The sequence below is a fragment of the Mobula birostris genome, chromosome 4, assembly GCF_030028105.1.
Source record: "Mobula birostris isolate sMobBir1 chromosome 4, sMobBir1.hap1, whole genome shotgun sequence".
NCBI lineage: Eukaryota > Metazoa > Chordata > Chondrichthyes > Myliobatiformes > Myliobatidae > Mobula > Mobula birostris.
The window spans coordinates 157189457-157217409 of NC_092373.1; the positions used below are offsets into that span (position 1 = coordinate 157189457).

At 41.1% G+C, this 27953-nt stretch overlaps 1 protein-coding gene across 1 annotated transcript in view; it reads left to right on the plus strand.

Annotated features, from left to right (window-relative positions):
- stx18 (syntaxin 18) overlaps positions 1–27953 on the plus strand; it is a 207307-nt gene that overhangs the window by 174755 nt on the left and 4599 nt on the right. The window contains exons 6-10 of the mRNA XM_072256300.1: positions 2005–2120; positions 10441–10526; positions 12565–12623; positions 21418–21487; positions 26226–26306. Coding sequence (XP_072112401.1) covers positions 2005–2120; positions 10441–10526; positions 12565–12623; positions 21418–21487; positions 26226–26306 — 412 coding nt within the window. The remainder of the gene's footprint in view (positions 1–2004; positions 2121–10440; positions 10527–12564; positions 12624–21417; positions 21488–26225; positions 26307–27953) is intronic.

The following is a 27953-nucleotide window of genomic DNA, read 5'->3' on the forward strand; positions in this document are numbered from 1 at the left end:
TAATTTTATTATAATTTTAAGCACCCGCCATCGACATTTATCTAACTTCATCTTAAATGTTGTAACTCTTCTATTTGTACCCAGTGTGCATCCTAAATTTAGACTGCTGCAGCTTGTTACATTAACAAATGAAATTTCATTTGCTAATTACCCTCTAGAACCATTTTATTTGTTTGCACACTTCAAGTATATCCCCTTAATAGAGTGGGTTGAAAAATTAGCACAGACTTAATTAGAATACTTTGTTGCAATTTTGTATAAATTTGCCATTGAGATAAATTTGGCAGCCTGCAATTGCATTTCTAGCAGCTCAATACTTCTGGGCCTAGGGCCGATTTCATTGCATATATAACTATTGCAATTGTATCCCTGAGTGTTCATTTCTGATCGGATCCATATTGAAAATGGTGCTTGTGTCACTGTTTTTTGAATGAATAATTAGTAGTATTAATGCTTTCTAAGTTTTTGTAATTATTGTAAAATTGTTCTCTTGTTTTTATTCTGGTTATATTGCCATATGGGTAGTTTAAAAGAAAAAGAATGTGTTAATTATTCTTGCTTTCATTCTTCCATATTTTTTAATTTTAATGAGTTCAGCACATATAAGAGATATTACCACCAGTATTTCTTCAGGTGTTTTGGTAATTATGAATATAAAATTTTAAAGTCATAATAGAGTTGAAGTCTGTTTCCATCTAAATATTAATTCCTTATAAACAACATTTATACAGAAAGTAGTAACATTATATTCAAACAAGCAAGAGGATTGCATGATCAAGCAAGGAGAAATAGAGTGGTGCTTATTTGGGAGTATAAATGTGAGAGTTATACAGCAAAGATCAACTTGCTATACACTGTTATATTTATGCTCCCTTTATTCAGGGACTTTCTGCTACTGAATTCAATCCTGCACAAGACCAAAGCATTGCTGGCTGCTGAATAGGTCAAGACAGAACACACAAAGGAAATCTGAAGTTGTCCCAAGTCCAAGTTCTCATTGCGGTGTTTGTCCTGGGGTGTGGTGAATGTCACTAGTGGCAGGGTGTAGCTATCAGGTATTGGAAGGTTGAAAGCAAGCCATGAAGTCAGTGTAGGATTGAGGGTTGTGTGAGGAGACTTGGGGAGGAAAGGGCTAGGCTAAAATTGTTGGGCAAGATGTGCAAGCTGGGCATTATCATTGGTCAGGAGTTGGAGAGTAGCTGGGGACTGTGTTTACGATTTGAGGGAGGAGAGTGTTTGGGAAGAACTGTGAAATGAGTAAATATATTACTTAGAAAGGTACCTACTATGAATCAGGCATCCAAAGCTGGGATCTGGTCATGCAGATCACAATGTAACAGAGAATTGGACTTCGTTATGAAGGTCTACACTGATTGAGCGGTATAGACCCTCATTCAAAATGCTGATGTGGGATCCAGACACGGGCTGTTTCAGCTTGTCTGCTTTAGTCCATCAGCTACACAGAAGTCTCAGAAAGAAAATGGTGGATTTCACAGAACTCACAGTTTCCTTTGTGTATCTTTTTATTTTGGGGAAAAAAATAACAATCTATTTTCTACATGATCTTGGGAAGAACTAAAAATTGTCAATAAGCTATGGAAACAAAGAGTGGTATTGAAAATTAAGTAATGTGATAAATACAATGGAGTAACATAGAAGTGGAAGAGAAGAATAAAAATAATGAAACAATAATTCTCCATGATTTAAAATTTGAGCCGCAGTTGGCTCAATAGCTTAGTTCATTGCTGAGTCGCATCAATCACTAATCCTGAAATGTTTTATTTATAACATTATGATTAGAAGTGATAGAAGCCCCTGAAATGTAGAAATATTAAGGGTGATATGATTAAATTAAATGGAATATTGCAGAAATCTTATTTTTATTTTATCTTTGATTGTGAGAGACGTTTTTAATTCTAAGTGAACTTGTGAATGAAGTAATATCGGGATGAGAAAATCCAGTTTGCTGTTACATGGTGTTCTAACAGAATTACTTTTTCATAGGTCAAGACTTGAGCCTGAACAGCATAGCAAAAAGATGTCAGTTTCATCTTCAGAGAGGATTCCTCCAACTGGGTCTGAAAGTTTGGAGGAGTTAGTTTTAAAAGAAGAAAGCAATGGTTTGTAACAGTTATGAACTGCATGTGATTGTAATAATACCTTATAGGCATGATGTATTTTGAAAGCTTAAGAAATCAAAAGCATGAAGTGTGAGTTTACAAGACAGACTCTAGTTAATTGTAATGGAATCATGACATAAGAACATAAGAAATAGGAGCAGGAGTCGGCCATCTGGCCCATTGAGCCTGCTGCACCATTCAGGAAGATCATGGCTGATCTGGCCATGGACTCATCTCGACCTGCCTGCCTTTTCACCATAACCCTTAGTTCCCCTTCTCTATCCAACCTTGTCTTAAATATGGTTACTCATGTAGTCTCCACTGTTTCATTGGACAGAGAATTCCACAGATTCAGCACTCTCTGGGAAAAGCAGCTCCTCCTCATCTCTGTCCTAAATCTACTCCCCTGAGGCTATGTCCCATAGTTCTAGTCTCACCTACCAGTGGAAACAACTTTCCTGCCTCTATCTTATCTATACTTTTCATAATTTTATATGTTTCTATAAGATCCCCTCTCATTCTTCTGAATTCCAGTGAACACAGTCCAGGCGACTCAATCTCTCCTCATAGTCTAACCCCATCATCTCTGGAATCAACCTGGTGAACCTCCTCTGCACCACCTCCAAAGCCAGTATTTCCTTCTTCAAGTAAGGAGGATGGAACTGCACACAGTACTCCAGGCGCGGCCTCACCAGTATCCTGTACAGTTGCAGCATAACCTCCCTGCTCTTAAATTCAATCCCTCTAGCAATGAATGCCAACATTCCGGTTGCCTTCTTGGTTGTCTGCTCCATCTGCAAACCAACCTTTTGTGGAGCATGCATAAGCATTCCCAAGTCCCGCTACACAGCAGCATGCTGCAAATTTTTTACCATTTAAATCATAATCTGCTCTTTCATTTTTCCTTCCAAAGTGGATGACCTCGCATTTACAATATTGTACTCCATCTGCCAGCCACTTGCCCACTCAGTTAACCTGTCTGTATCTCTCTGAAGATTCTCCGTATCTCCTGCATAATTTGCTTTTCCACTCAATTTAGTATCATCAGCAAACATAGATACACTACACTCGGTCCCCTATTCCAGATAGTTGATGTATATCGTGAACAATTGTAGGCCTAGCACCAACCCCTGCAGCACACCGCTCACCACTGATTGCTAACCCGAGTAACCCATGTATCCCAACTCTATGCTTTCTGTTAGTTAACCAATCCTCTCTCCATGCTAATACATCACTCTCAACTCCATGCATCCTTATCTTATGGATAAGTCTTTGATGTGGCACCTTATCGAAGGCCTTCTGGAAATTCAAGTAAGTAACGTCCATCTGTTCCCCTCTGTGCTCATTATTTCCTCAAAGAACTCCAGTAAGTTTATCAGATAGTACCTGCCTTTGCTGAATCCATGCTGCGTCCGCCTGATGGATCGACTTCTTTCCGGATGCCTCGCTATTTCTTCTTTAATGATAGCTTCAAGCATTTTCCCAACTACAGATGTTAAACTAACTGGCCTATAGTTATCTGCCTTTTGCCTACATCCTTTTTTGAACAGTGGCGTGACATTCGCCATCTTTCAATCTGCCGAGACCTGTCCAGAGTCCAGAGAATTTTGGTGAATTGTCACCAAAGCATTGACTATAACCTCTGCCATTTCTTTCAGTACACTGGTATGCTTTCCATCAGGACCAGGGGACTTATCTGTCTTTAGGCCCACAAGTTTGCACAGCACTACCTCGTTAGTGATAGCTATTGTATCAAGGTCAACACCTCCTATCGCATCCATAACATCTCTCTTTGGCATGTTAGATGTGTCCTCCACCATGAAGACCGACACCAAACAGTCATTCAAAGCCTTGGCCATTTCCTCATTACCCAATATCAATTCCCCCTTCTCATCCACCAAGGGACCTACATTCACCTTAGCCACCCTTTTCCGCTTTATATAATTACAAAAACTTTTACTATCCGTTTTTATATTTTATGCTAGTTTATTTTCATAATCTAGCTCCCCTTTCTTTATTGCTCACGTAGTGGTACTATGTTGTTTTTTTAAAGTTTTCCCAATCTTCTAGTTTAATCATAGTCATAGTCATACTTTATTAATCCCGGGGGAAATTGGTTTTCTTTACAGTTGCTCCATAAATAATAAATAGTAATAGACCATAGATAGTTAAATAGTAATATGTAAATTATGCCAGTAAATTATGAAATAAGTCCAGGACCAGCCTATCGGCTCAGGGTGTCTGACCCTCCAAGGGAAGAGTTGTAAAGTTTGATGGCCACAGGCAGGAATGACTTCCTATGACGCTCAGTGCTGCATCTCGGTGGAATGAGTCTCTGGCTGAATGTACTCCTGTGCCCACCCAGTACATTATGTAGTGGATGGGAGACATTGACCAAGATGACATGCAACTTAGAGAGCATCCTCTTTTCAGACACCACCGTGAGAGAGTTCGGTTCCATCCCCACAACATCACTGGCCTTACGAATGAGTTTGTTGATTCTGTTGGTGTCTGCCACCCTCCGCCTGCTGCCCCAGCACACAACAGCAAACATGATAGCACTGGCCACCACAGACTCGTAGAACATCCTCAGCATCGTCCGGCAGATGTTAAAGGACCTCAGTCTCCTCAGGAAATAGAGACGGCTCTGAACCTTCTTGTAGACAGCCTCAGTGTTCTTTGACCAGTCCACTACACCAAGAGTAGTTTCCCACTACTCTTGGCAACTCTGTATGCACAAACTTTTAGTTTAATACCTTCTTTTATTTTTTTAGTTATCCAAGTCTGGCTCTCCCCATCCTTACTGTCGTTGCTTTTAACTGGAATATACTTTAGTTGAGCACCGTGAAAAATCTCTTTGAAAGTCTTCCACTGTTCCTCAAGCGTCCCACCATATATATAGCCTGTGTTCCCACTCTACACTAACCAAATCCTCCTCATCCCATTGTAGTCTCCATTGTTTACGCATAATACACTGGTTTTAGATTGAACTATTGCATACTCCATTGGTATGAGAAATTTAGTCATACTGTGATCACTCTTTCCAAGAGGATCCCTAACTACAGGATCACTAATTTTACCTTGTCTCACTGCACAGGACCAGATCTAAGATAGCATGTTCCCTTGTAGGTTCCATAACATGCTGTTCAAGAAACCCATCACGGATGCATTCTGTGAAGTCCTCCTCAAGACTGCCTCGACCAACTTGATTCACCCAAACTATGTGCAAGTTAAAGTCCCCCTTGATAACTGCTATTCCATTCTTACATGCCTCAGATATTTCTCTATTGCCAATGCCACTGTGGTGTTATTATTCCGTGGCAGATAGACAACTCCCACCAATGATTTCTTCCTTTTACTATTCCTAATCTGTACTCAGATGGATTCAATATTCTGCTCGTTAGATCTTATATCATCTCTCACCATCACCCTGATCTCATCTTTAATTAAGAGCGCTGCCCCACCTCCCTTACCTACCTTCCTATCCTTCTGTATTACCTGATATCCTTGAATATTTAATTCCCAGTCCTCTCCACCCTGCAACCACATCTCTGCAATGTCCACTAAATCATACCGCTTTGTACTGATTTGAGCCAGAAGTTCACTGACCTTGTTTCAAATATTATGGGCATTCAAGTTCAGTGCCCTTACACTCATTGTGCTTTGTCCGCCACTAATGCACCGTGCCGAGCCCTGTGAAACGTTCCTTTTTTAAACTTTTCTCCCTGGCCTGTGCAAAGCTCTCTCTTCAAATCAATTGGCCCACTGCTAATGAATTACATTGACAATACAGTATATGTGATGTACTAAATGCAAAGGATCATTTTCGCATTTCAGTAAGTAGACATACCAAACAAAGTTCATGTTCCAAACACCCACTATTAAGAGTAATAAAAGATGCCACTATGTAAAATGTAGAATCTATTTTATATTGATTAAAAACAACTGTAAAATACTCAAACTGCATAGTAATTTAAATTTTGGCAATAGGTATATACCTTTTAACAGGGAAGACATACAGAAAGAAAATGTTTTACAAGTGAGGAAATTCTTACTTAGTTCAATAAATATCAGCATTTTGAAGGCAGCGTGGTAATTGCCAACTTGGAAATGTGCAAACTGATTTTATGCTCTAATCTAGATGAAGCAAACAGAATAAACCAAACAGTGCCGTTAAATTACAGAGAAAAAGGTGTTTTAAATTCATGTAATTTCTTTGCCATCAACTGGTAATTAATCATTTTGGCAACACACATCAAAGTTGCTGGTGAACGCAGCAGGCCAGGCAGCATCTGTAGGAAGAGGTGCAATCGACCCTTAATCATTTTGGTTTAGTTTTCCTTTCTGTACTGGAATAACATTACCTGCTGGTCATTAACAACACATTAACACAGACAAAGTAGCATAGTATTCTTCTAACTGCTCCATTAAGTCATTTGGTCTCATCTTGTAACAGAGATCTCTTGGGTTCTACAAATCCCTCACCCACCTTCCCAGATACTGAAAGCTAACTTGTTTTCTCTCTTTACCTATTCTGATAAGGAAACTTAGACCTACAATTATGGGGATGAGTTACAGCAGACTGAAACACTTGAGTGTATAGACATTAAGAAAGGGGATGTCCTGGAGCAGTTGAAAGGTATTGTTAGATAAGTCACCAGGACCGGACGAGATATACCCCAGGCCACTCTGGGAAGCGAACAAGGAGATTGCTGAGCCTCTGGCAATGATCTTTGCATCATCAGTAGGGACGGGAGAAGTACCAGAGGATTGGAAAGTCGCAAACATTGTTCCCTTGTTCAAGAAAGGGAGTAGAGATAACCCAGGAAATTATAGACTAGTGAGTCTTACTTCAGTGGTGGGCAAATTGTTGGAGAAGATCCTGAGAGGCAGGATTTATGAACATTTGGAGAGACATAATCTGATTAGGAATAGTCAGAATGGCTTTGTCAAGGGCAGGTCATGCCTTACAAACCTGATTGAATTCTTTGAGGATGTTACAAAACACATTGATGAAGGTAGAGCAGTGGATATAGTGTATATGAATTTCAGTAAGGCATTTGATGTGGTTCCTCATGCAAGGCTCAATCAGAAAGTAATGAGGCATGGGATCCAAGGAGACCTTGCTTTGTGGATCCAGAATTGGCTTGCCCACAGAAGGCAAAGGGTGGTTGTGGATGGTTCGTACTCTGCATGGAGGACGGTGACCACTGGTGTTCCACAGGAATCTGCTCTGGGACCCCTGCTCTTTGTGATTTTTATAAATGACCTGAAAGAGGAAGTTGAAGGGTGGGCTAGTAAGTTTGTTGGTGACATGAAAGTTTGGGGTGTTGTGGATAGTCTAGAGGGTTGTCAGAGGTTACAGCAGAACATCGATAGGATGCAGAACGGAGCTGACAAATGGCAGATGGACTTAACTCAGTTAAGTATAAAGTGTTTCATTTTGATAGGTCAAATTTGAAGACAGAATATAAGATTAATGGTAAGACTCTTGGCAGTGTGGAAGATCAGTGAGATCTTGGGGTCCATGTCCATAGGTTGACAGTGTTAAGAAGGTGTATGGTATGTTGGCCTTCATCAACTGTGGGATTGAGTTCAAGAGCCATGAGGTAATGTTACATCTATATATGACCTTGGTTAAACCCCACTTGGAGCACTGTGGTCAGTTCTGGTCACCTTATTACAGGAAGGATGTGCATACGATACAGAGAGTACAGAGGAGATTTACAAGGATGTTGCCTGGATTGGAGAGCATGCCTTATGAGAATAAGTTGAGTGAATTGAGTGAACTTGGCTTTTTCTCCTTGGAGCAACATGGGATGAGAGGTAACTTGACAGAGGTGTATAAGATGATGAGAGGCTATTGATCGTGTGGATAGCCAGAGGTTTTTTTTCCCAGGGCTGAAATGGCTAACACAAGGGGTCATTGTTTTAAGGTGCTTGGAAGTAGGTACAAAGGGCTTGTCAGAAATAAGTTTTTCACAGAGAGAGTGGTGGGGGTGTAGAATGCACTACCAACAAAGGTGGTAAAATACAATAGGGACTCTTAGATAGGTACGTGGAGCTTAGAAAAATAGAGGGCTGTGCACTAGGGGAATTCTAGGCAGCTTCTGGAGCATACTATATGGTCGGCACGACATTGTGGGCCTAAGGGCCTGTAATGTGCTGTACATTTTCTATTTTCTGTGTTCTAGTTCTAAATACTAACTCTTTCTCTTTATACAAATGCTGCCCGACCTGTTAAGATTGCTAGCATCCTGGGTACACTGAACATCACACACCTGTTTACTCAACTAAATTTGCTTGGAATCCAGGCATTAAATATCATCAAGAAAAAATATTTTCATCTTTGTCAGCTAATCTTGGTCCACCTACATGCAGCTTTGCGGCTGCCTGTAAGCAAACAAATCTCAAGGTTGTATAATTTATACATTCTTTGATAATAAATGTTCTTTGAGTCTAATTAATGGAAGATTTATGGTTCAATTAATATACAGTGGGATCCAGCAAGTGTACTACTGCAACCAATCATGAGGATTCACTGCAGGTGTAGCTTCTTAATTCTAGTTATATGAGAAAGCATCATCTAACTGGAATTAGCCAAGTTTTCGTATGGACTAGGTGAAGAATTCTGGTGGCTAAACAGACCATAAAACTAAGACCAGGATGATCATATATCCTTCTTCACTCTTTAAGAAAAAAATACTTGAATAAAGTGAAAGAAGAAGCAATGGCTAATGTTTAAAAATATATCATTTACAAGTAAATTTTGCTCTTTAATTGAATGTGTTGGGCACGTGGCCGAGTGCTTAAGGCGTTTGTCTAGTGATCTGAAGGTCACTAGTTTGAACCTCAGCTGTGGCAGCGTGTTTGTGTCCTTGAGCAAGGCACTTAATCACACATTGCCTCTCGTGGTCTGAGTCAACGTTCCCCTCCCTTTAATTGAATTAACTTCAGCAAGAAGTGGGAATCAGACATACATGTTAAGAGACAATAGTATTACATCAAACAAAAAGATGTATATCAGAAATCCAGAAAATTAAATTGAAATTTGAATTTATCAAAGGAAAACTGAAGTACTACAAAAGAAAGAAAAAGTCAAATACAAGAGCAAGCTGACTCTTATCTTAAAAATGGACTTAAGAACTTCATATAGATATGTAAAAAGGAAAAGATCAGCTTTGTGTCTATCATCACAGAATAAGACACAGAACATTTCTTGGAAATAGTGAATTTCTATATTGGTGAATAGATAAACAGTATAAAGATATTAACAGTAATAATGGTGAAAGTATTTGGACTGAAAGGTGATAAATTCCCAAGGTCTGATGACCTACATCCTCGTGGTTAGAAGGATATAATTCGGCCTGATCAGAACAGGGGATCAGAATTTTTCAAGTTGAAGAACAAGTTTATTGTCATCTGACTGCATATAGAGTACTGTGCAAAAGTCTTAGGCATCTGAGATTTTTGATATGGTTTCAGATGGTATGACCTCCACAGAGGCCATACCATCATTTAGGCTGTCTGGGATTACCTGAAGAGATGGAAATAAGCAAGGCAGCCAAAGTGTGCAGAGTAACTGGCAAGTTCTCCAAGACAAACAATCTACCGGCTGATTTTCTTATCAAACTGCACCTAACAGTGTACCTAAGAGAATTGATGCAGTTTTAAAGGTAAAGGGTGGTCACACCAAACATTGATTTGATTTTGTTTTTTCACTTTTTACTGCACTTTATAGTAATTTTTTTATAGTTAGGAACTTTTCATTATTTTGAAAGGAATTTTTTACATGTCCCTAAGACTTTTGCACAGTACTGTATACAATCAAACAAAACAACATTCCTCCAGTTCATGGTGTACCCGGAAAACATACATCACACACAGGACATAAAATAAAATGTTACCACAAATAAGTCAATAAACTGTAATTCAACATGCATGTAATGCACAGTATAGGTAAACAGTAAAAGAAGAATTGAGCATTCAGAACAGAGATGAAAAGAAGTTTTTATTTAAAGTAAAACCTACATGAGTATTTAGTAAACACTCTGAAAATATTTTCCAGTATAATGCCTCTCATATAGATTACAGAGAAAAACAAGAAACATATATCATAGGAACAGGCCACTTACTTAAACCGATCTCTGCTGATGTTTTTGCTGTGTACATATATAATTCTAACTTAATCTCAACTATAACATATCCTACTCATTTCTTCCTCATATGATTACCCAGTTTCCTTTTCAAAGAATCAGTCATTTACTTAAATTTAGCATCAAAGTTAAAATTATTTGACATGTATTTTCTTTACCCACAGGAAACATGTTTCCAGAGCCACAGGATAATTTAGGTCTTTGGAATGATGCAAAGAGTGATGAACTTTCACCGGAAGAAATACAAATAGTAAGTTCAGTTCTTTAATATAATTAATACTTATCTTATGGTTCCTGATCATAAAAACAGGTAATTTGTTTATGGTTAATAGTATCAAGTTAACTTTTGAGTACAATTGCAACAGACTCTGAGGAATACGAAAGCATCACCCTTTGTCTTTCAAAGAAGTTTAACCATCCAAATGGCCTTTCTGTCTCATATTTGCTTTTCAATAGCATTATTTTTGTGCTACATTTGAGTTCTTGCTATTCATTACATGAAGATTTAAGATTGAATTTTCTGTTCTGTTCTGAAATATGAGACTTCCTTAAAGCAATAAAAGCAAAAGCATAATACTATATTGTGGTTGCCAAGAATCTGAAATGAAAGCAAAACAAAAAAATTCACTCTCACTCGCGCTGCCTGACTGGCTGAGTATTTTGCAGATTTTTGTCTTTAATTTCTTTCAGTTATCTTTATTGTTTTTCTATACTATACAGTCACGGGATTTGCACTTCATTTAAATGTCTTTTGGGGGGAAGTTTGAAATGTAGATTTATGAATTTATGAAATGATATATGCAGTGTGCAAGGAAGGTTTGATACAAAACATCTGCATGCCTCCCTGGTATCTTTCCTAAAATAAGAAGACCAAAAGTGCAGTTATACTCCAGTTGTAGTCTTTCTAAAATTGCTCTTCAAAAACAATTTGAAGAGTGAGTTTGAGATATTCCATGGAGACAATTGAAATTATAATAAATGATTGTATATTGAGATGGAATTTGATTTGGTTGATTTGATTTGTTTGTTACCTTTTAACAAAGTATTGTAATTGCTTTTTTTTTGGTTTAGAACTTTATTTTAACATCTCAAGTTAACTTTGCCTTTAGAAAAGTTCTGCAAAAATTTGCTTTCAACCTCTGAATTTCCTAGGAGATAGCAAAAGCACTAGATTGCTCAATTAGCCCAAAAATACATCATTAGAATGGAAATTACAGGCTGCAACCAATCGTAATTTGGGAGAAGAAACATATTTAAATGAAGAAGGAGGAGAAGCAGAATAGTTTCATAAGCTGTTTGCAGGATGTCACCATTGTCTCTGGCACCATCTTTTCTGAGCCTTTAGCGTTATCTGGCATCTTTGGGACTTTGTTAGTACCAAACTAGCAGATTTCTGGACTATTGCTTATTACTCTTATTAGTACCCAAGTTTGCTTTAATAACACATGACTCAGTAGTATAATAAATTTTCCAGTGAACTTGTTGAGTTTAAAGGGAGCGTAAAATAAATAGGCACTCTTGGCCATGGCTCTGGCTGCAAGCAGTGATTCTGACCCCTGGCTTTCACCCATTCAGCACACAGCCCAGATCCCAATCCTGCTGGGATTCTGGGCCTGTGGTTCTATCCATGCACCCCATGTCATGGATAGCATGAGTGAGCCAGATGCTGAACTATTAGAATCTCCAAACATTTTGATATTGGTTTATCAGAATTTTACTGTATTTTTGTTTTACCATGATATAAAAAGAAGTCAGTAATGGAGAGTTTGTTGGTAGTTTCAGATTTTCGCCTATTCCAAAAAAATTGCTCTATCCATGCTTCTACATTCTTAGTAAAAGCTATCTCCCAGTACCCTTGAATTTAGACATTTTGTCTATACTAAATGTGTCCAGGTTTGATGATCTCGTCTGTTTTTAAATTTGTATGGATTTTATTCACACACAAATAAATGAATTATTTGGATGGAGGAGAGTGAAATCAGTACTGTAAGGACTTTAGGATTGAGACTGACTCTGAAAATATTTGTTCATCTCTTATCTCTGTTTCCTGATATGTTGTGTATTCTGAAAGTGTTTGTTAGATTCAAATGTTGGTAGTAAACATTTGAACAACAAAAAAGTTTCTCCTCCAAAAGCTTTCTGTGCTTACAAATTGCTTGCTCATTTTCTTTTTTTAATTTGTAACTAGAAGACATTATAACGGAACTTGAATTGAGTAGTCTAGATATGAATATTTAAATACTTCATAAGTTTGCATGATAATTAATACTGTGCTTCATTTCTGGCAGTTTGAACAAGAAAACCAGCGCCTTGTCAGTGAGATGAATAGCCTGGTGGATGAAGTGAGGTAATGTTCTAATAATATAGCTCTGACAGAAAGGCATGTAAAGAAAACAATTGCAAACTAATGTTTATTTTAGAACAGTTAATGACTCAGTTAGCTGTTTATGAAATTTATTGCAGGTGAAGAAAAATATATCCCCTGACAGATGAGTGTTTTCCTGCTTTTAGGAATTTCTTTTCCTTTGAGTTTGAATCATGACACAAGTAGTAATAGTTGCCATTTTTTTTCCTAAAAACAATTGCTTATGAACTTCAATACATAATTGCTGCACAATTTTAGCCTTATCTTCTCCAAGAATATTTCCAAACCTGCATTCAGATAGTGGAGAAGAGCTTCTAGCATTTCTTGGTGCTTGGCACTCACCTCATCCTTCTCCCCCCTCCTCCAACCCCATCCCCACAAGCTTTCAACTGATGCTGCTGACATCCAAGCTCTCCCTACCTTGTTAGGTAAGACATAACTGAAAAGTTACCTTGTTCTGTATCGGTACAGGGACCGATTTAGGGTGGTCCCCAAGCCCAAATTTATAGGCCTGCCATCAAAGATCACTAGCCAATTTCCCTATTATTAACCAAGTATGAATTGAGGACTCAGCCAAGAACTGGAGAATCAAGTGCACTAGTGAGTTAAATTTTAAAATAAGGCACTATAAAAATCCCTCCTGTGTTGTGATTCTCTCCCAGTAAAAGCAGAGAAACCTCTCCCTGGTAATTTTGTTTATAATCATTTGGATAAACATCTGCTGAAAATTAGGAATAGAAGTTAAACAGATATGCATCGAATTAGTAGATCAAATGTTGTTCTAAAGAAAATGATTTTTGTGCTGCAAAAACTGGACATGCCTGCAGGATGAAATTGCCTGGGACTGACTAATGTCTATTTCAATATTAAAGTAATAACCAGGAGTTTTACAAAATTACCCCAGGGCGACAAGAGAAATTTCAGTGAATTTATTTCTACAGCCAGTACACATTCTCAGTTACCTCCTGCAGGAGAATTAATAAGTGGTATGGAATTCCTGATATTGCAGATGGGACAAAATCTGTGTGGTTCGTGGCCTTTGCCCTCTCTTCATTCCACTATTTTTTTGTTCGAGGTAGCCAGTAGAATATTTCCAATGTTCTTTTTCTCTTGTGTCTTCTTACAAAGAGCCGTTTTAGTTATTCTCATTATATTTATCTCCACCCAGTGAAAAAGCAGCTGTTTCAAATTTTGGCACTGTTCAGGGGTTAGAGGTGGCATAATATAATCTTGGATAAAAGGGTTGTGTTGTATATTGAGCTGGAAGCCTCATTTCAAAAACACCAACAGCTTTTTTAGTACTTCTTCCAAGTGATTTTTTTTTAGGTCTTTCATTTAGTTTTGGTTTGAAGCTTTGTTTGTGATTTTCAATCCTGGAGCATTGTTGCCAGCACATTAAATGTAAGATGCCGAACTTAAAAACTAAAACAACAGGAATTCTGCAGACGCTGGAAATTCAAGCAACACACATCAAAGTTGCTGGTGAACGCAGCAGGCCAAGCAGCATCTGTAGGAAGAGGTGCAGTCAACGTTTCAGGCCGAGACCCTTCGTCAGGACTAACTGAAGGAAGAGTGAGTAAGGGATTTGAAAGTTGGAGGGGGAGGGGGAGATCCAAAATGATAGGAGAAGACAGGAGGGGGAGGGATAGAGCCAAGAGCTGGACAGGTGATTGGCAAAAGGGGATACGAGAGGATCATGGGACAGGAGGTCCTGGAAGAAAGATGGGGGGGGGGGACCCAGAGGATGGGCAAGAGGTATATTCAGAGGGACAGAGGGAGAAAAAGGAGAGTGAGAGAAAGAATGTGTGCATAAAAATGAGCAACAGATGGGGTACGAGGGGGAGGTGGGGCCTTAGCGGAAGTTAGAGAAGTTGATGTTCATGCCATCAGGTTGGAGGCTACCCAGACGGAATATAAGGTGTTGTTCCTCCAACCTGAGTGTGGCTTCATCTTTACAGTAGAGGAGGCCGTGGATGGACATGTCAGAATGGGAATGGGATGTGGAATTAAAATGTGTGGCCACTGGGAGATCCTGCTTTCTCTGGCGGACAGAGCGTAGATGTTCAGCAAAGCGGTCTCCCAGTCTGCGCCGGGTCTCGCCAATATATAAAAGGCCACATCGGGAGCACCGGACGCAGTATATCACCCCAGTCGACTCACAGGTGAAGTGTTGCCTTATTATTAAACCCGCCAATAAGGGGGGTACTGTTGTAGTCTGGCGTACTGACTTCTACCTTGCTGAGGCACAGCGACAACTCGCGGATACCTCCTCTTATTTACCCCTCGATCGTGACCCCACTAAGGAGCACCAGGCCATTGTCTCCCACACCATCACCGACTTTATCCGCTCAGGGGATCTCCCATCCACTGCTACCAACCTTATAGTTCCCACACCCCGCACTTCCCGTTTCTACCTCCTACCCAAGATCCACAAACCTGCCTGTCCTGGCCGACCTATTGTCTCAGCTTGCTCCTGCCCCACCGAACTCATTTCTGCATACCTCGACACTGCTTTATCACCCCTTGTTCAATCCCTTCCGACCTATGTTCATGACACTTCTCACACTCTTAAACTTTTCGATGATTTTAAGTTCCCTGGCCCCCACCGCTTTATTTTCACCATGGATGTCCAGTCCTTATATACTTCCATCCCCCATCAGGAAGGTCTCAAAGCTCTACGCTTCTTTTTGGATTCCAGACCTAATCAGTTCCCCTCTACCACCACTCTGCTCCGTCCAGCGGAATTAGTCCTTACTCTTAATAATTTCTCCTTTGGCTCCTCCCACTTCCTCCAAACTAAAGGTGTAGCTATGGGCACCCGTATGGGTCCTAGCTATGCCTGCCTTTTTGTTGGGTTTGTGGAACAATCTATGTTCCGTGCCTATTCTGGTATCTGTCCCCCACTTTTCCTTCGCTACATCGACGACTGCATTGGCGCTGCTTCCTGCACGCATGCAGAACTCGTTGACTTTATTAACTTTGCCTCCAACTTTCACCCTGCCCTCAAGTTTACCTGGTCCATTTCCGACACCTCCCTCCCCTTTCTAGATCTTTCTGTCTCTGTCTCTGGAGACAGCTTATCCACTGATGTCTACTATAAGACTACTGACTCTCACAGCTATCTGGACTATTCCTCTTCTCACCCTGTCTCTTGCAAAAACGCCATCCCCTTCTCGCAATTCCTCCGTCTCCGCCGCATCTGCTTTCAGGATGAGGCTTTTCATTCTAGGACGAGGGAGATGTCTTCCTTCTTTAAAGAAAGGGGCTTCCCTTCCTCCACTATCGACTCTGCTCTTAAACGCATCTCCCCCATTTCACATACATCTGCTCTCACTCCATCCTCCCGCCACCCCACTAGGAATAGGGTTCCCCTGGTTCTCACCTACCACCCCACCAGCCTCCGGGTCCAACATATTATTCTCCGTAACTTCCGCTACCTCCAACGGGATCCCACCACTAAGCACATCTTTCCCTCCCCCCCTCTCTCTGCATTCCACAGGGATCGCTCCCTACACAACTCCCTTATCCATTTGTCCCCCCCATCCCCCCCCACTGATCTCCCTCCTGGCACTTATCCGTGTAAGCGGAACAAGTGCTACACATGCCCTTACACTTCCTCCCTTACCACCATTCAGGGCCCCAAACAGTCCTTCCAGGTGAGGCAACACTTCACCTGTGAGTCGACTGGGGTGATATACTGCATCCGGTGCTCCCAATGTGGCCTTCTATATATTGGCGAGACCCGGCGCAGACTGGGAGACCGCTTTGCTGAACATCTACGCTCTGTCCGCCAGAGAAAGCAGGATCTCCCAGTGGCCACACATTTTAATTCCACATCCCATTCCCATTCTGACATGTCTATCCACGGCCTCCTCTACTGTAAAGATGAAGCCACGCTCAGGTTGGAGGAACCACACCTTATATTCCGTCTGGGTAGCCTCCAACCTGATGGCATGAACATCGACTTCTCCAACTTCCGCTAAGGCCCCACCTCCCCCTCGTACCCCATCTGTTACTTATTTTTATGCACACATTCTTTCTCTCACTCTCCTTTTTCTCCCTCTGTCCCTCTGAATATACCTCTTGCCCATCCTCTGTGTCCCCCCCACCTTGTCCTTCTTCCCGGACCTCCTGTCCCATGATCCTCTCGTATCCCCTTTTGCCTATCACCTGTCCAGCTCTTGGCTCTATCCCTCCCCCTCCTGTCTTCTCCTATCATTTTGGATCTCCCCCTCGCCCTCCAACTTTCAAATCCCTTACTCACTCTTCCTTCAGTTAGTCCTGACGAAGGGTCTCGGCCTGAAACGTCGACTGCACCTCTTCCTACAGATGCTGCCTGGCCTGCTGCGTTCACCAGCAACTTTGATGTGTGAAACTTAAAAACTATTTGGACAGACAGTACTTTGCTGACTTGGAACACTCCATATATTTATAATGATTATTAATGTCTATAGAACAGACTTACAGTGAAGAATTTTTGCTTATAATTCGTAGGATGTGGGCATCACTGGAAAACCTAATCGCCAGTTAGTATAGAGATGGGGGCATTGGCTTTCTCAACCACTGCAGGTATCTGGTGGTGCTGCATTCACAGTGCTGTCAGTTCTGGGACTGGGATAGTATAAAGTTTGATGGGAACTCTTAAGCAATGACATTCCCTTGCACTTATGGCCCTTGACTTTCAAATTTAAAGGTTTTGGTTTGTCAAGCACTCCCGGAAACTAATTAAGCAAATAAATAAAGTCAAACCTCTAATTAAATGACTTACAAATATTTAATAAATTAACTAGCAGTTGGAGGGACTTGCCATATCAAAAGGTCTTTGCATTAGTAAAATATCTGGTGAAGTAATAAATATTGTGTTCTTTCATTACCTGGAGCTTAAGACTGACCAGACAGATGTAATTAAAAACCAGCTGTCTTTTCTGTGACTAAAGTCGGGTAGCACTCACATCTACTGTGATGAAGTGTTTTGAGAGGTTGGTCGTGGCTAGAGTTAACTCCTGTCTGAAGCAGAGCCCAGAGCTTCTGCAACTTCCCTACCTCCACAGCTTGTCTACAGCAGATGCAATCTCCCTGGCCCTCCGCTCACTTTGGAGCATCCGGACAACAGCAAAACATACACCATGTGGCTGCTTATTGGTTATAGTATGGTGTTCAATCCCATCATATCCTCAGCACTAATCACCAAGCTTTAAAACCTGGACCCCCATACCTTCCACTGCAACAGGATCCTCAACCTCCTTACTGGGAGAGCACAGTCAGTGTTGATCAGTACCTAGCATCTCGTCACTAACAGTTAATAAAGGCACAGCTTAAGGATGTGTGCTGAGCCCACTGCTCTACTTTGTCTGCAGTTATGACTGTGGAGCTAGGCACAGCCTCAAGTGCCATCAAAACAATTGCCGATGACACCACTATTATTTGCGGACTCAGATGGCAACAAAGAGATCTACAGAAGTGAGAGATCGGTTGGTTGAGTGGTGTCACAACAACATTTCACTCAACTCCAGAAAGACTAAGGAACTGATTGTGGACTTTAAGAAGAAGACATTGGGAAAACACTCATGAGTCCTTATTGAGGGCTGAGCAGTGGAAAGAGTAGGTAGCTTCAGATTTCTGGCTATCAACATCTCATGGCATCTATCCTGGGCCCAAAGCCAAAGGCATGCCAGTGGCTATACTTCATTAGGAGTTGGAGGAGAGTTGGCATATTACCAAAGACTTGCAAATTTCTGCAAATGTATCGTGCAGAGCATTCTGACTGATTACTTCACAGCTTGGTGTGGAGGCTCCACTGCACGGGATCTCAAGAGGCTGTAGAGCATTGTAGACTCAGCAAGTTCTATCATGGGTGGTGAACCTGAGAAATTCATTGCCACGAACTGCTGTGGAAGCCGAGTCATTTGATCTTTTTAAAGCAGAGGTTGATAGGTTTTTGATTAGTTAAGGAGTCAAAGGTTACAGGGAGAAGGCAGGTAAATGGGGTTGAGAGGGATAATAAATCAGCCATGTTAGAATGGTGAAGCAGACTCGATGGGCTAAATGGCCTAAGTCCACTCTTAAAGAGGTGGTGCCTCAAGAAAATGACAAGCTTCATTAAAGACTCTCACCAGCAGGGACATGGTGTCTTTTCATTACTACCATCAGGGAGGAGGTACACGTACCTGAAGACCCACACTCAACCTTTTAAAAACAGCTTCTTCACTAACGCATCAGACTTCTGAACTGTCAATGAACACTATTTTATTAACCACCTTTTGCACTTTTTTCGGAACATACACTAATTTTAATGCCTTGCACTATATTGCTGCTTCAAACCTTCATGACATATGTCAGTGAAAATTAACCTGACTCAGTGTCCAAGGGTCTAGACTAAGCAGAACTTTTACTCAAATCCATCTATGACAGGAAACAACTTCAAAATCCAGTAACCAAATACAAAGCTAATGGCAACAGTGAGTACCAAAAAGCTACCCGATGTATGTACAAACCCATGTGGTCCATTAACACTTTTTAAAGCCATCATCGCAGCAGGCATCGTCTGAGTGGACAGAGTTGGAGTGGTGATCTTGAGGCTTTAGTTCTTTAAGATTTTCACAAAGAGAAGCTTCATGTAGAGAAAACAAAACAAAAGAAAAGCTCAAGCAACACACATCAAAGTTGCTGGTGAACGCAGCAGGCCAGGCAGCATCTGTAGGAAGAGGTGCAGTCGACGTTTCAGCCGAGACCCTTCGTCAGGACTAACTGATGTTAGTCCTGACGAAGGGTCTCGGCCTGAAACGTCGACTGCACCTCTTCCTACAGATGCTGCCTGGCCTGCTGCGTTCACCAGCAACTTTGATGTGTGTTGCTTGAATTTCCAGCATCTGCAGAATTCCTGTTGTTTGCAAAAGAAAAGCTCATTTTTTCCCCTCCCTTTCTTTATACCTGCTCAGCTAGGACAGCAGAGATGCCAGGCACGATAGTTGAATGCTCCACTTGTGCGATGTGGGAAGGCAGGGAAAACTCCCTTGTCCATGACAACTACAACTACGAGAAGTGCACCCAGCTGCAGCTTCTAACAATCTGCGCTAAGGAATTGGAGCTGAAACTGGATGAACTCCAGATCATTTGAGAGGCCGAGGGGGTGATAGACAGGACATAGAGAGAGAAAGGTACACCCAAGGTGCAGGCCACAGGAAACTGGGTGACATTTAGAAAAGAGGTTGAGGAGCCAGTGCAGAGAACCCCTGTGGCCATCCCCCTCAACAACAGGTATATCACTTTGGGGGGGAGGGGGGGGGGAGATGACCTAAACAAAGGAAGTTCACAATGGTCAAGTCTCTGGCACTGAGTCTGCCTCTGTGACTCAGAAGGGAAGGGGGAGAAGTGGCCTACTGTGGTGATAGGGGATGCATTAGTTAGGGGAATGGACAAGAGGTTCTGTGGCAAGAACAAGATTCCAGGATGGTATGTTGCCTCCTGGGTGCCAGGGTCTGGGATATCTCAGATCAAGTCCTCAGCATTCTTAAGTGGGAAGATAAACAGCCAGAAGTTGTGGTCCATGTGGGTACTAATGACACGGTTAGGATGAGTGACGAGGTTCTGCATAGGGAGTTTAGGGAGCTAAGTGTTAAGTTAAAGGGCAGGACCTCCAGGTTTATGGTTCCAGGATTGCTACCCGTGTCACATGCTAGTGAAGCCAGAACTAAGATGATTATACGGTTTAATATGTGGCTAAGGAGATGGTGTAGGAGGGAGGGCATAAAATTTTCGGATTACTGGGCTCTCTTCCAGCCATGATGAAATGGTGGAGCAGACTCGATGGGCCAAATAGCTTAATTCTGCTCTTATGTATTATGGTCTTATGCTCAAGAAAAGAAATTTGTCTTCTTGCTCTGACTCCAGTCAGATACTTAGCTGCTCACTGCTACAGCCTTAACTGTCTGTAAATGCCTATACGGGCAGAGGTTTACAAATCCTGTAAAACATCTTTAATATTTACTCAAGATTAAGTTTCCAATCTGGAGAAGGGTGGTACCTTCTGCAACCACACGTTTTATAGTACATGAAGTACAGCTTTGAAGTTTAATCGCAGGTATAATAATATATTGAGAGGACCATCATCTCAGAGATTACAGCATTCAATATGCAAAGTCTGCAACATCATCTACTGAAGAGAACTGAGTGTGGTTTTACCAGCATTTCCCAGGTCACAGAAATATTTTTAAACTTAATTATATCCAGCCTCAAAGAAAATCTTCCTACAATTTGGCACTCTGAAAATCAACAGGATAGTTGAAATGGTAAAGTAAGTGAACCACTGCTGCAGCCTTCTGAGATTGGGGGCTAGCATGTCATGTTGCTGTACAGATGAAGAGTTTACCCTCATGTAATCCCCATGTCACACCACCCATGGGAATATCCTGAATAAGGAAAGTTTTCAATCTCCAACACTGCTAGTTAAGAGATCAGTGGAAAAACAAAGCAGCAAATTCTGGAAATGTGAAATTAAGACAGGAAACTCACCCAACTGGCTGTTTGTCAGAATCCAGTTCATAACTTTATCTGAGCAGTGAATTAAAAGAAATGCAGTTGTGTACTATTATCAATAACCCTCTTGTAAGCACTGCAGATGATCAATTGCTTCCCCTCCAGTGCTGAGATTTTTTTCAAGCTCCAAATAGTTGTTATCTGTTTATTATATTTGCTTTTATTTGCAAATGAGCATATCCTTGACCTGTATGTCTAAAAAAAAATTGTTTATATTTGGAATATAATCTTTTTAAAACAGGCAAATTGAGGGAAAAGTGGTTGAAATCTCGAGACTTCAGGAAATTTTTACTGACAAAGTTCTGCAACAGGTGAGCTAAGTATTATATTTTTCCTTTACGTGTTGCTAACCTATTTTGCATAGCAGATGAATTTGGTTCTGTGGGGTGTGATAGTCCTTTTTCAAACAGTGCATTTAAATAAAGCTATAGAAAAGTGATTTGGATTCACTGGGAACCAAACGCCTTCTGAAATTCAGTCTGATCAGTTCATTAATATGTGCATTCATTGGTCAAATGTTGTTTCTCATATACTGAAATTGGGGGTACTTCAGATTAAATTGCTCATTCAAAATACAAATAATGACACTGATTAACCGTACCCACACACTATGCCACAGGTAAATAACATGCTGGTGATCTAAGATACTAGGTCTAGCGCATTGCTGTGTTAAATTATGAATTGTACATGCTTTGGGGTAGAAATTTCCCTCACTTTGCAAAGATAGTCACACAATATAACAGCAACTGTCTGTTGTACTTCATTTTTGAAATTCAATCTCAATGAAGTAAGTGGAAGCAAAGTTGGAAACTGAATGCAACATACAGGTGCTATCATGTACGTCCTGTGCAAGCCGCAGAAAACAACTTCCTCGAAGTTAGATGTAAAAATTGCTGCTGTTAAGCATTTTCATGCAATGTTGTTTTTAAATATATATCTTATATATTTTAATGTTCATTAGTATTTAAGTGCCATTTTCACAGAGATCTCAGCCTGTCATTGATAAAAGTCAATATTTTCTGTATTAGATTTCTCTCACTTTAAAATGCATCTTCTTCCAATTTTAAACCAAATGACCAGAAGCATATTTTGGAACGTTGTTTTTCCTCTTCATGCCTTGGGGTGCATCAGCAGCAACTTTGTCATTTTTTTCGCATTTGTTTTTGATGAGGCCAACTTGGGTGCTCAATCCAGCACGGATGGAAAGTGTGCAAGGGTCCAGCCAGATTCGAACCCAGGACCACTGGCCTCAAACTCTGCTGCGGATGCCACTGCACCACCGGCCGGCTAATTTTGGATGTACATAGTAGATTTTGCTTCAGTTCGTTTTTTCAGTTCTACTTCCTGTCAAGTCCATTAAAGAACTGGGAATTGCTTCTTCCTTTCTTCCAGTCAGTGAAATGGGAACAAATTGTGTTCAAAATTGTGCCTTTAATGAAAACTCTTCAAATTTCTGCTCAAATTCACTTGCAAACATAAAATCTAATATCAGCCTAATCAAGCAAAGTTAAGCAATGGATTCCATGTACTCTTATTCTCTCCCATCTGATTCCACCTATCACCTACCAACCTCTGACCCCCACCCCCAAACACATCTGGTTCATTCTGTCCGTCAACCCATCTCCATCTGACTCCACCTATCACCTGCCAGCCTCTATGCCCTCATCCCTCCCCCACCTGGCTCCATCTGTCCATCAACCCATCTCCATCTGACTCCACCTATCACCTGCCATCCTCTATACCCTCACCCCCTTCCCCCTTTGCACTACTATATATGGTAATCTTCCCTGTTCCCTTTTGATCCTGATGCGGGGTTTCAATCTGAAATATTGACTTTTCCCATTTATTTCTAAAGAGGCTAATTTACCCGCTGAGTTCTTTCAGCATTCTGTTTGTATTAAAGTTTTCATATGTGATTTTAAGTGCTTTGAAAATCTTCTTTACAACTATTTACAGTTTGTTCCATGAACTTAACAAAATAAAATGATGACAATTTATGAGACTGTAATGCCTAGGCCATTGAGTCTGCTCCATGGCTGACTTATTATCTCTCTCAAATTCATCCTCCTGCCTCCTCCCCATAATCTTTAACGCCCTTATTAATTGAGAACATATCAACCTCTTCTCACCTATAGGAAATCAGAAGTTGCAGAAAATAACATTTAAAATTTGTTCAAAACTATTTCCCAGGTACTATGGAATGCATTGGTCAGTATAAAAAGAAAAAAAAGTCAAAATCTTTTAAAGCTTTTCTAATAGTGTTCCAAAATAATCTCATAAATTTTAAAAGCTCCACAACGATCTGCAATTGGGTGCAATACATATAAGCTCCTAGTGATGATTAATTCATTCCAAGTGCAAGAACATTTAATTTTTGAACAGTCCGTTAAGAATTTCAATATTTTTTGCCTTCTCATAGTCAAGGTATTATCACACCATTTTTATATGGTAGTCTAATTTTGTCAACATTAATCAATTTGTTACTGGTTACCTCTCCGAACTATAGCAAGAATTTCTTAATTTAAAGCAAAGGCTTACAGAAACTTGAATTAATACAATTTGTCTTTAAGATTTTGCTTTTTGTGCCAGAGTATGCCAGTTGAATTGTACGAAGAACAGCACACAGAAAAGAAACTCCAGATCTTGGCTCTTTATTGTTTGTTCAGAGATGCTCTATTTGCAATGCTTTTTATAGAAACATAGAAAACCTACAGCACAATACAGGCCCTTCAGCCCACAGAGCTGTGCCGAACATGTCCTTACCTTAGAAATTACCTGGGGTTACCCATAGCCTCTATTTTTCTGAGCTCCATGTACCTATCCAGGAGTCTCTTAAAAGACCCTATCGTATCTGCCACCACAACAACCCTGTTATTATTACTCCTTTCCAGAATCTGTCTCCCTATCTGCTCGACCCCTTCCTGTTCCTAACTTCCACCTACAGAGACTCCGTAGACAATCCCTCCATGTCTTCTTCCTTTTCTGCAGTCATGACACTATCTCTGATTAACAGTGCCACGCCCCCACCTCTTTTGCCTCCCTCCCTGTCCTTTCTGAAACATCTAAATCCTGGCACTTGAAGTAACCATTCCTGCCCCTGAGCTATCCAAGTCTCTGTAATGGCCACAACATCATAGCTCCAAGTACTGATCCATGCTCTAAGCTCTTCCGCTTTGTTCGTAATACTTCTTGCATTAAAATAGACCCATCTCAAGCCATTGGTCTGAGCGCATCCCTTCTCGATCACCTGCCTATCCTCCCTCTTGCACTGTCTCTTCAGTTCTGTTCCCAACCCCCAGCAATCCTAGTTTAAACTCTCCCCAATAGCCTTAGCAAACCTTCCCGCCAGGATATTGGTCCCCCCGGGATTCAAGTGCAACCGGTCCTTTTTTTACAGGTGACTCCTGCCCCAAAAGAGGTCCCAATGATCGGGAAATCTGAATCCCTGCCCCCTACTCCAATCCCTCAGCCACGCATTTATCCTCCATCTCACGCTGTTCCTATACTCACTGTCACGTGGCACAGGCAGTAATCCCGAGATGACTACCTTTGTGGTCCTGCTTCTCAACTTCCTTCCTAACTCCCTGTAAGTCTGCTTTCAGACCTCCTTCCTTTTCCTGCCTACGTCATTGGTACCAATATGTACCACGGCCTCTGGCTGTTCTCCTTCCCACTTCAGGATATCATGGACGTGATCAGAAATATCCTGGACCCTGGCACCTGGGAAACTACCATCCATGCTTCTTTCCTGCGTCTAAAGAATTGCCTGTCTGACAACCTAACTATAGAGTCCCTTTTCCCTACTGCCTTTCTCTTCCTTTCCCTACCCTTCTGAGCCACAGGGCCAGACTCTGTGCCAGAGGCACAGCCACTGTTGCCTCCCCCAGGTAGGCCCCCGCAGGGGACATTGCCTCAAGATTCAGGGGAGAAGATTTAGGATGGAAATGAGGAGAAACAGTTTTTCCCAGAGAGAGGTGAATCTGTGGAATTCTCTGCCCCAGGAAGCAGTTGAGGCTTCTTCACTAAATATATTTATGATACAGTTAGATAGATTTTTACATAGTAGGGGAATTAAGTGTTATGGGGAAAAGGCAGGTAGATGGAGCTGAGTTTATGGACAGATCAGCCATGATCTTATTGAATGGCGGGCAGGCTCCTATTTCTTATGCTCTTATGTAACAGTACTCAAGCAGGAGTACTTATTGTCAAGGGGTACAGCCACAGGGGTGCTCTCTAGCATCTGCCTCTTGCCCTTCCCTCTCCCGACTGTTATCCACTTATCTGTCTCCCTAGGCCCTGGTGTGACGACTTGCCTATAGCTCCTATCTATCACCTCCTCACTCTCCCTAACATGGTCCCTAAGGAGCTGCAGCTCGATGCACCTGGTGCAGATGTGGCCATCTGGGAGGCTGGGAGTCTCCCGGACTTCCGGCATCTGACACTGAGCACAGAACACCGGCCTCACACACATTCTTCTTGTCTGTATTCTACACAGGCAACCTAACATGCCTCGACCTGTTATCACCGAAGCCCCGTTGAGCCAAAGTCTTCCTACTCTGTCTCCCTCTACTCCGTCGCCCGCTCCTCTGACACCCGCTCTATAAAGCTGTCTCCTTTTAAACTCTTCTCACTATTCTCACTGGCTGGCGTCCACGCACTTGTGTAGTCGTGCCCCAATCAAACCGCTGAAGAAATAACCGTCTCCTTTTAAACTCTTCATGCTGTTCTCACTGGCTGATGTCCACGCACTTGCGCAGTCGTGCCCCGATGTATTTATGTACAAATATGTCCTTTAAAATGTTATTCATGGTGTTTATAAAATTATTAATGGATAACAATATTTTATATGTTTAAAAACATGAAATATGTTTACATTATTGTGACTTTAGTGTGAGAAAGTTGATATTAGTATGTTCCCGTATCTGTTCAATGTTTTGAAAGGAATTGTATTGGTAGAGTCAGTAACATCAGATGTTTGTGAAATGGAAATTATGGGCAACAACTTCTGTTTATCCAATTCATTAAGATTTCTTTATTCTTGCTTGTCAGGAAAAAGAGATAGACAACATTCATGAACTAGTTGTGGGTACAACTGAAAATGTTAAGGAAGGGAATGAAGATATTAGAGAGGTAAGAAATATTGTTAGTTGGTAGATGTTCTCAGTTTTTTCTAATAAAGAAGAAAATTGACAATGCGGATGAATGTTATTAACTATGCTCCAAATTATCTGGAGTAGGCTGCGCAGCCATTGCATTTCATTCTTTTCTAAAGATTTATTAACGTTTCCCTGAAAAAAATCAATGGAATATTCTCAAAATGTAAAGATATTCATTTTCCATTCTGCTGTAGTTCGTGACTCAGAATATGGAGTAAGAGAATTTATTTGATAGTTTACTATTTATGGTATTAACAGTGCCTATAGAAAGGGTGCCAAGGTTAGGAGGAATTAAAAGAAAAAAAATCTAGCATGGTATTGTGTTTGCAAGAGTTCAATAAAGTTAAAAGTTTTGGTAAGTTAAGGTTACTCTTCTTCGAGCAGAGGGGTTCAAGTAAAGATCCAAGCTCATGTTCAAAATCAGAAAAACAGTTAATAACTCAGGGAAACAATTTAAGTAACAACAATGCCAGTAACCAGATGTCACTGACTTAAGGGAACTAGTAAAAGAGCCAAAAGCAACATAAAGAATCTATTTTAATGCAGTCAGTTAGGATGCACTGATAGGGAGAGGGAGGTCATTCTTAAAAGGGGGAGAAGGTTATGCAACTCTGAAGAGCTTTGCAGTGAAATTAATTGAACAAAAGGGGTTGAATGGCCTTGGTCCATGCCACATCCTCCATTGATTTCCTTCTTTGTAACTTCCAATGCAAAAATATTTTGAAGGTGAAAATAACCACAGCAGCACACACAAAATGCTAGAGGAAGTCAGCAAGTCAGGCAGCATCTTTGAAAGGGAATAAACAGTCAATGTTTTGTGCCAAGCTCGTTCATCTTTTCTGGAAACATAGGGGATAGAAGCCAGAATAAGAAAGGGTAGGGTAAAGGAGCACAAACTGGCAAGTGATAGGTGAGACCAGAGAAGGGAGAGGGTGGATGAGTGGGTGAGGAAGGTTAAAGTAAGAAGCTAGAAGGGAGAGAGGTGGGAGAGCTAAAAGGGCTGAAGAAAAAGTAATCTGAAAGGAGAGGACAGTGGACCATGGAATAAAGAGGAGGAGGAGGATGGGGCCACTGCATAAGGTTGGAAAAAGCAGCAGAAGTGTGTAAACGTAAAAATGTTCCCCAGCATCCAATACACCTTCAACAGGTGACATCCATCATTAAGGACCCCCATCACCCAGGACATGCCCACTTCTCATTGCTATCGTCAAGGACAAGGTACAGAAGCCTGAAGACACACATTCGATGTTTCAGGAACAGCTAACCAGAATGGGATATGGAAAAAGTGAGAAGGGGGAAGAGGGTGTAATTATCAGAAGTAAAGAAATCTATGTTCATCCCATTAGGTTGGATTCTACCCAGGCAGAATATGATATTGTGCTCCTCTAACTTGAATTTGTCTTCATTGTGGCAGTAGAGGAGGCCATGGACAGACACGTTGGGATGGGAATGGAAAATTGAATTGAAATGGGCGTCCACCTGGAGCTCCTGCCTTTTGTGGTGAACAGAGCAAAGGTGTTTGACAAAGCAGTACCCCAATCTGCGTTGGGCCTCACTGATGCAGAGGCAACTGCATCAGGATCATTGGATACGATAGATGACCCTGTCAGACGTGCATGGA